At 53.7% G+C, this 9,072-nt stretch overlaps 1 protein-coding gene across 1 annotated transcript in view; it reads right to left on the bottom strand.

Moving 5' to 3' along the window:
* Positions 1–2,137: 2,137 nt before the first annotated feature.
* tbc1d9 (TBC1 domain family, member 9 (with GRAM domain)) overlaps positions 2,138–9,072 on the bottom strand; it is a 20,694-nt gene continuing 13,759 nt past the window's right edge. The window contains 13 exon segments of the mRNA XM_067250248.1: positions 2,138–3,819; positions 3,956–4,269; positions 4,655–4,755; positions 4,831–4,899; positions 5,239–5,322; positions 5,901–5,963; positions 6,337–6,490; positions 6,492–6,581; positions 6,696–6,764; positions 6,965–7,030; positions 7,032–7,064; positions 7,515–7,644; positions 7,785–7,879. Coding sequence (XP_067106349.1) covers positions 3,240–3,819; positions 3,956–4,269; positions 4,655–4,755; positions 4,831–4,899; positions 5,239–5,322; positions 5,901–5,963; positions 6,337–6,490; positions 6,492–6,581; positions 6,696–6,764; positions 6,965–7,030; positions 7,032–7,064; positions 7,515–7,644; positions 7,785–7,879 — 1,848 coding nt within the window. The 3' untranslated portion in view covers positions 2,138–3,239.

A 9,072-nucleotide genomic window follows, 5' to 3' on the forward strand; every position in this document is an offset into this window, starting at 1 on the left:
CCTGGAAGGCTGACTGAGCAAAGAGGAGCAACAGCTCTCAGATTCTGCATTTATAGGATTTTCTGATGTGTTTTCATGTTTTACAACGCTCTCATGGAGGCGGTCTGTGTACAGGAGGAAGAACCAAAGTACAAACTGTCACTGAGTCAATGTCCAAGTTACCTCAACGATACGCAGGTTGAGAAACACTTCCAGAACTACGGGGGTTCCAGAAAGCAGGTTAGGAGACAGACCCGGGTAAGTTAACTCCCCATCTGACAGCCAGCGTTTTAGAAACATTGCCAGTGAGTTGCTGAAACATTGTGAGTCAGCTGGAGAGTTAACTTGCCTGGTTACGTCTCATAACCTGCTTTCTGATACCCCAGAGGACTGGTGAAACACTGAACACAGGTGAAGTCCTCGAGTCACACCAGACCACTGGAATGTGTTTGACTGTTGAACATAAGGGCAGCTTGAAAGTGGAGAATTTCTGACATGAATTTAGAAATATGAGTAAATATGTTATCTAGGATTGTCAAAGTGAACGTATGTATTTTGTGTGTTTTGTGTTGTTTTTTCAGGTCTGTTAAAAATAAAAATAAATTGTTTTTGTAATGTGCCTTTCTTGCACTCGTAGCGTTATCCATTCACATGACAAGTCCATGTGGGAACAAGCTTCCATCCGCCATGCAGCTAATCTGGCATGAACACGCTGGTGTTTGTAACATGGTGTCACAATTATCGGCACTACCCACACACCCCTGTCCGCAACCTGTCACTTTAACAATGGCAACACTGGCTCAAACCAGCTGGCCCGGGGCTTGTCTCTAGCCCTTGGCCAATGGGGAGTTAGGGTGGGGTGCGGACTCTGATTTGCTGGCTTCTGAACTCTTGCAAAGAACTTGTCCCAACTGCCCAGATCAGTCTGTCTCCTGACTGGCAGGTACCAGATATGGATCTGTCTGACTTTGCCAATATACAGAAAGGGTTTTAGGAGGTCCTACACGAACTGGCGATAATTGTTGACTATCAATGAGTTACCAACATGAACATGAATAGTTGCGTGTGGTTTAGACATTCATAGATCATGTATGGGTCCCTTAAAGCACTATGCAAAACGATCCTAGTATTAATGTCCTATTACTGCTGTTCTAGTACTTCTATCCTAGTACTTCTGTCCTAGTACTACTGTCCTAGTTCTACTGTCCTAGGGAGGGAGGGAGGGAGGGAGGGAGGGAGGGAGGGAGGGAGGGAGGGAGGGAGGGAGGGAGGGAGGGAGGGAGGGAAGGGTGACAGTGACAAACTAGAGAGTGAAGTTCAGATCAGACCAGATAAGCACTGTGCTCTATCAGAAGGGTTCAACTGACTCAGCACCTACATTACGTAACCCCTCCTCTCCACAAGCAGAATAACAACATCACTAGTAATAATGATAGCAAAATACTATAGCATAATCTGATTGGGAGAGCTGCCTTTACATGGCAATTTACTTTAACAAAACTGGGTACTGGAGTGTTTTTAGAACGTGGAACAATAATGTAGAACATAAGATATTTCAAAAACAATACCGAAGTGATTGTACAGGTTTAGCTCAGTGGTTACAGCATTTAGCTACATGTCAAGACGCTGCAGGTTCAAATCCCCCAGTTAGTCACTTTGGACTATAACTCGTTGCCGATCTCAGGAGTGAGAAGAGGACACGTCACGTGACTCCAGACAGGACCGCCCGAGCCGACAGTCAACGCCTCAGCTCATTACAACCACAGATGTGTTTCTGGGGGATTAATGATTGCTAGCTGTGACCCCACGCACACCTCGAACAGCTCGACACAGAAAAGACACTCGGACCAACAACAACAAGCTGTGACCGCGAACAAGCCTTCTAGGTGGTCTGGCGAAGAGAGAGAAAGGAGAGGGAGAGAAAGAGAAGACGGGGAGAGAGAGTGAGAGAAAAAGCGAGGTGATATTTCACCATGCCAGTTTGATTCGCCGCAAGGTCGTCTGGAGATCCTCAATGTTTTCCTGCTGAGCCTGTACGGCAGTCATTTACTATCTAGTTGTGATCTGCGCAGTCTCCAGCAGAGGGAGCTGTATCTATATTTGTTTAACCATCCCACTAGTATTTTCAATGTAATGCAGGCAACTATTATTTTCATACTATGTTTAATTAGTTGAGGTTGTACGCTTAAAAGCATGAACCTTGTACAGTATTGGACACTTACAATCATTACACTTGAACGAATTAAAAACAGTGGTTTTGAAATATATACATCGCAAAACAAAAGCTTTGGAGTGAAGATTTGACCAAGAGAGTTGTTCACGTGTTACAAGGCAAGAAAACACAAGCGTACAGGAAGTATGAAGACAGATGTAGTTTTGTAAACCTTGTTCCAAACAGATCGAGCTAGCTAACAAAGTGCAGGTGCGTGTACACAAGGTGGGATAACAGGTTTAGTTTGCAAACTACCAATAGAGAGTTCTGTCCAATAGTATTTTAAGTCTAAATACGTTGTGAGGCCATGTATTACGTACATCTAAGAAACGTGGATTTTCAGCCCTATAACAAGAGTGGGGTATCCCAGCTTTCCACTTTGATCGCCTATTTTAAAACCTGCAATCTCATGTCCAGGTCTTAAGACGTGATACAATATTGCAGCTAGCTGTTTGATTTGCAGCATTTGGAACTGTCATGTTCGACATTCGTATATCAAAAAACTAAAAACTCTTGCTTCCTGGACAATGATTACATGTTGGATGGAGGGAGGGAGGATAGCCCACTCCTGACTTGGCAAGGCGCAGTTGAGCTCTAGAGTCTGACTGGACTAGAGACGTAGTATCGTCTATACGTGACTTTATATAAAGTACAGCAAGCTCGGCTAATACATGTACAGTACACAAGCACTCCGATCTAACAACACAACCGTATTCCCATCTGAAAAACCTATTTTGTCGTGTTTCCTTTGTCAAGTATTTCTCACATCAAGTAAAATGCATTTCTAGAAGCGTTTTTTTCCCTTTTTAACTCCATACAGTACTATGCAGATATTTTTCATATCAAGTTTGACGCCATTACTGAAACCGTCATCTTCCTCCTCATTAAAAGTGGACATTACATATTATTTATATACACCTGATACACACGGGCTACGTAACAGGTAGATAATCATGTTTCCCGTTTTGAAACAGCCTACCATTAAAACATGAGTTTTAGTATTAAGTCTGTATTTTCTCAAGTGGCGTTAGCGGCCAGTGGCTAGCGGCTACCCAGAGAGGGAGATCTCATAGTCGCTGCAGGAAGTCGCCGGCCGTCCTATCTTCCTCACGTTCTTGGCGTTGGTGATTCGAGCCGCCACATCGACCGGCTTTTCAAAGTACTGCACCAGCGCCAGCTCCGTCAGCACAGAGGCCAGGAACTGCTCGAACGTGATGGCCCAGTCCTTATCAATGCTGGTGCTGTGGGGCAGTCCACCTCCACCAAGGGGCCCACCTCTGTCGTGGGGCCCACTTCCGTCGTGGGGCCCATCTCCTTCGTGGGGCCCACCTCCATCGTGGGGCCCACCTCCGTCGTGGGGCCCACCTCCGTCGTGCGGCCCACTTCCGTCGTGGGGCCCGTCTCCGTCGTGGGGCTCAGTGCTTCCACTGCGGACCAAGACGGTGTCCTCTGCAATGTCCTCACAGTGCAGCTTGTCTTCCAGCTCGGCGCTGAGGACGGAGAAGGAGGAAACGGACGTGTCGTCTTTTGTTTCGTCGTCCGAAATCAACATGGCGGACGAGGTCCCAGGGTCCTTTGGGGATGAGTCCTCCAGCTTGATGTCCTCCATCTGGGACAGCAGCTCTCCTCTCTCGGCCCCTGGCCCCCCACAGTCCCCGGCCCCCGGCCCCCCACAGTCGCCCGGCCCCCCACAGTCCCCCGGCCCCCCACAGTCCCCCGGCCCCCCACAGTCCCCCGGCCCCCCACAGTCCCCCGGCCCCCCACACTCCCTGGCCCCCGGCTCCCCGCAGGGGCCTGGGTCTGATCTGGGCCTCCACCCCGGCCTCCTCCACCTCCTCCTCCCCAGAGAGGACTCCCTCTCCTGGGGTCCTCTGCAGCGACTCTCCGCCTGCCCTCCTTCCTCCAGGGGGCTTGGCTTCCTCCTCGTCCCCCTCCGGCCGGCAGCTGAACAGCTTCCCCACTTCTCCCATCTCCAGCAGCAGGCTGGTGACGGTGGCCGTGGCATGGTAGAGCTCCTGCTCCCGCACATCTTCACTGAACATGCTGTACAGGGTCTTACACAGCTCTATGAACTGGCTCTGAGGGGGAGGGAAGGGAGGAGGAGGCGGAAGGGAGGAGGGGGAAGGGAGGAGGGGGAGGGGAGAGAGGAGGGGGAGGGAAGGGAGGAGGGGGAGGGAAGGGAGGAGGGGAGAGAGGGGGGGAGGGAGAGGGGAGGGAAGGGAGGAGGGGAGAGAGGGGGGGAGGGGAGAGAGGGGGGGAGGGGGAGGGAAGGGAGGAGAGGGAGAGAGAGGGGGGAGGGAGAGGGGAGAGAGGGGGGGAGAGAGAGGGGGGGAGGAAGAGAGAGAGAAGGTCAGAAAGATGTAAACAAGAGACTTCCAACAGATGAGTGCGTTCATAGCCGTGGCGATGCTACAGGCTCCCGTTTCCTGGCGACCAGATGTGGAGGGGTCATGGCAACCATACCTGGTTAAGTTTGGGTAGGTCCTTCATGTTCTCCCGTTGGGCTTGGTCCCGGTTCCACAGCCTCAGGTAGCTCCGGCTGTCTGGAGCGTGGAGCTTCTTCACTGAGGAACCAAGATGAGGTGAGACCGAGACGACACACAAACACACACACATATACATACACACACACACACTACCTTTCTCTGTGTTGAAAGTGACCCTAACGAAGCCGTCGTCCTTCTCAGTCCTACACTTGGGGTTGTGACCTAAAGGGGGCGGGGTTAGGGGGTAAAGGTTATCAGTTATCCAGTGATTAACAGGCTGACTGAGAGGAACAAATCAATGTTTGTTTCTCAAAGCTCTCCTCTCTAAGTGTACAGAATGAAGACTGTCATGAAATGCTTCGCAGCTCCTTCAGCAGCACAATAAAAGTCATATTATGAAACACATAATACACATACATATATTAAAATGAAAGTGATGCACACAGCAGGGGTACAACCTCACAGCAGGGGTACAACCTCACAGCAGGGGTACAACCTCACAGCAGGGGTCACAACCTCACAGCAGGGGTCACAACCTCACAGCAGGGGTCCTGACCTTACCGTTGGCCGTTTCTGGGGTTACGTCCTCGTAGAAGTACTGTGTCGCCTCAAAGGCCGAGTCTGGCTCCTCCTGGGCCACCTCTGAAACACAGGAAAAAGGAAACACGGCCTTGAGAAGGACTTCACATCACCGTTACATCGGTGGGTTTTGGCCGCAAAATACTGCTGAACTACTCTGTGCTAATCCTTGATTTTCTGATGTAATTTCTACATGGATTATTTGTACATTGCTTTGGGTAGAGGTGTCTGCTAAATGAATAACATTTTTAAAAGAAAATGTTGAGTTAACAGACTAACCATTACAGGAAGTGCTGCTCTAGTCAATAAGGCTTTTAGAGCCTAACACTCATGAATACTCATGAACTCCAGTTGAGGTGGATTTAAAATACTGTTAAGTCTGTTGTCTTACCCTGTCTCACACACACGCACACGCACACACACACGCACGCACAGCTGCTGACGAGGGATTCTGTGTTCGCCCCGCCAAGCAAGACTGACATCTGCCATAATCTACTTCTGCTTTTTACTCTGTTCTGCTACTGTACACTTCACACTCTCTCACACACACACACGGGCACCCACCCACATAGACAGAAACAGGCAGACAGACAGACAGACAGATGGGCAGTCAGACAGACAGGCAGACAGGCAGAGAGTCACCTGAATGACGTGCATCTTGTACAGGAGTTTCAGTTTATCAGTCAGGTCTCCATGACACAGCACACCTGCAACATGAACATGAATATGAACACGCATACTTCCCCCTCCTCTTCACCCCCTTCCCTTCTACTCCCCCTCCCTCACCCCCTCCTCCCTCTCACTCCCTCCTCCCCCTCACCCCCTTCTCTTCTACTCTCCTTCCCTCGCCCCCTCCTCCCTCTCACTCCCTCCCTCACCCCCTCCTCCCTCACACTCCCTCCCTCCCTCACCCCTCTCCTTCTACTCCCCCTCCCTCACCTTCCCCTCCCTCTCACCCCCTCCTCCCCCTCACCCCCTCCTCCCCTCCTCCCCCTCCTCCCCTCCTCCCCCCTCACCCCCTCCTCCCCCCTCACCCCCTACCCTTCTACTCTCCCTCTCTCACCTCCCCCTCCCTCTCACCAAGGCCGGTGATGAACTCCCTGAAGTTGATGAGCGCGTCCCCATTGTGGTCGAGCAGGTGGAAGAAGCGCAGGGCCAGGGAGTCTGCATGGGCCCCGGGGCCCCCCCAGGGGAACAGCAGGGGGAACAGGCCCCGGAACTGCTCCAGGTCCATGGCGGTACTGCTCCAGGTAGGGCAGGCTGGGGTCGTGTCGCTCCGTAGGGTTGCTGGTACCCCCCCAGTAGCAGCTGGTCAGGTGCTCTGCCTGGGGGGGAGGGGGGAGGGGAGGGGGGGGGGGGGGCAGCTGTTAATAAAGTCGTTTTACAGGTCACCATCTACTGTAGGTACATTATCAAGCTGTTTCACACATCAACAACACCTTAAACAGCACGTAAAGTTCCTCCAGTTCATCCATGCTGAAGGACGTCTCTGTCACGATGGTTCGGACCTGGGAGAGCATGGGGTTGAAAGAACCGTTAGAACACATGTTTACATACGTAGAAATAGAGCATGTAGAAAGCCCAGCAGGAGATTGAGGATCAGAAGGTTTAACAGTGTTTCAGTGGTCAGACCGTCATTAATGTGTTGTGTGTGTGGTGTGTGTGTATGGTGTGTGTGTGTGTATGGTGTGTGTGTGGTAGTGTGTACCACGTTGCGTTTGGTGGTGTCCTCGATGGTCTGGATGACCCTCAGTCTCTGTTTGAAACGCATCTGGCTCAATGACATCAGCACGGAGAGAGCCAAACTTCTACCAGGGGCAAAGGTCGGGGGGACAGACCGACCGGAGATGAAGGGAGATAGAAAGGGAGAGACAGACATCATTTCAGAGATGCAGAAAACATTTTATTGGATAAACATGGACAACCAGCCAGAAAAAACTAAACTTCAGCCAGCCAGCTAGATAGATAGTGCCCAGCCAGACCGACCTCATAGGAGCTGTTATAGATAAGGTTGGGGTAGATATGGGTGAGGGTTAGTGTGACGGGTGAGGGTGAGGGGTGAGGGTTAGGGACCCACCTCGTAGGGTTAGTGTGACGAGTGAGGGGTTAGGGTTAGGGTGAGGGTTAGTGTGACGGGTGAGGGTTAGGGACCCACCTCGTAGGGTTAGTGTGACGAGTGAGGGGTTAGGGTTAAGGTGAGGGTTAGTGTGACGGGTGAGGGTGAGGGTTAGTGTGACGGGTGAGGGTTAGGGACCCACCTCGTAGGAGCTGCGGATCAGCTTGAAGATGTCCACCTCAGGGTGAGGATCAGTGTCGTCCGTCAGCAGGGAGTGCAGGTGGGGGATGGGAGGCAGGGTGCTGTCTTTGTTGGTCACGCTGTCCAGGTACCTGAACACAAAGTACTTATGAACAACACTTCATGGAGACGACATTGAGGCTACAAGAGGCTGAGAACCAGGTACAACCCTGCCCTCCCCCCTGCCCCCCCCCCCCCTCTCCCCACTCCCCCCAGCCTCCCCAAACCTCACCTGCCCAGCACAGTCATGGCCTCGCCGTCATCCTTGCAGTTCAGCAGCTGGTGGATGTTGGCGTGCAGCACGGCCAGGGCCAGCTGGAAGATCACCTTGATAGCCCTCGTAGAAGAAGCAGTCCCACCACCACCACTGCACTCTCGAAGGGCATGACGACAGGAAGAGGGTGAGGAACCAGGACAGGGAGATGGTGGAGATCACACCCAGGTCCTGCATGCAGTCATACAGCTGGGGAACATAGTCCCTAGCCAGCTCCTCAAACACACCTGGTCCACCAGAGCCCCTGGAGGGGGAGAGGAGGAGGAGGAGGGGAGGGGGAGAGGAGAGGAGAGGAGGGGAGGGAGGGGAGGGGAGGGAGGGGGAGAGGAGGGGAGGGGAGGGGAGAGGAGGGGGAGGGGAGGGGGAGAGGAGAGGAGAGGAGAGGAGGAGGAGAGGAGGGGGAGAGGAGAGGAGGGGAGGGGAGGGGGAGAGGAGGGGAGGGGGAGAGGAGGAGGAGGGGAGGGGGGGAGAGGAGGAGGAGAGGAGAGGAGGGGAGGGAGAGGGGAGAGGAGGAGGAGGAGGAGGAGAGGAGGGGGGAGAGGAGGAGGAGGAGAGGAGGGGGAGGAGGAGGAGGAGGAGAGGAGGGGGAGAGGAGAGGAGGGGAGGGGAGGGAGAGGAGGAGGAGAGGAGAGGAGAGGAGAGGAGAGGAGAGGAGAGGAGAGGAGAGGAGAGGGAGAGGAGAGGAGGGGATGGGGAGGAGAGAGGAGGAGAGGAGGGGAGAAGAGAGAGGGGAGGGGAGGAGGAGGAGGAGGAGGAGGGAGAGGGAGAGGAGGGGAGGGGGGAGAGGAGGATGAGGAGAGGAGGGGGAGAGGAGAGTGGTGAGGAGGGAGGAGGAGGAGAGGAGAGGGAGAGGAGAGGAGGGGAAGGGAGAGGAGGAGGAGGAGGAGGAGAGGAGGGGAGATGAGAGGAGGGGAGAGGGGAAGGAGGAGGAGGAGGAGAGGAGGGGGAGAGGAGAGGAGGGGAGGGGGAGAGGAGGAGGAGGAGAGGAGGGGGAGAGGAGAGGAGGGGAGGGGGGAGGAGGAGGAGGAGAGGAGGGGGAGAGGAGAGGAGGGGAGGGGAGGAGGAGGAGGAGGGAGGAGGGAGGGGGAGAGGAGAGGAGGGGAGGGGATAGGAGGGGGAGAGGAGAGGAGGGGAGGGGGAGAGGAGGAGGAGGAGAGGAGGGGGAGAGGAGAGGAGGGAGGGGGAGGGGGGAGGAGGAGGGAGGGAGGGGAGAGGGAGGAGGAGGAGGGGGAGAGGAGAGGAGGAG

Source organism: Osmerus mordax, chromosome 14 (genome assembly GCF_038355195.1).
Source record: "Osmerus mordax isolate fOsmMor3 chromosome 14, fOsmMor3.pri, whole genome shotgun sequence".
NCBI classification, from domain to species: Eukaryota; Metazoa; Chordata; class Actinopteri; order Osmeriformes; family Osmeridae; genus Osmerus; species Osmerus mordax.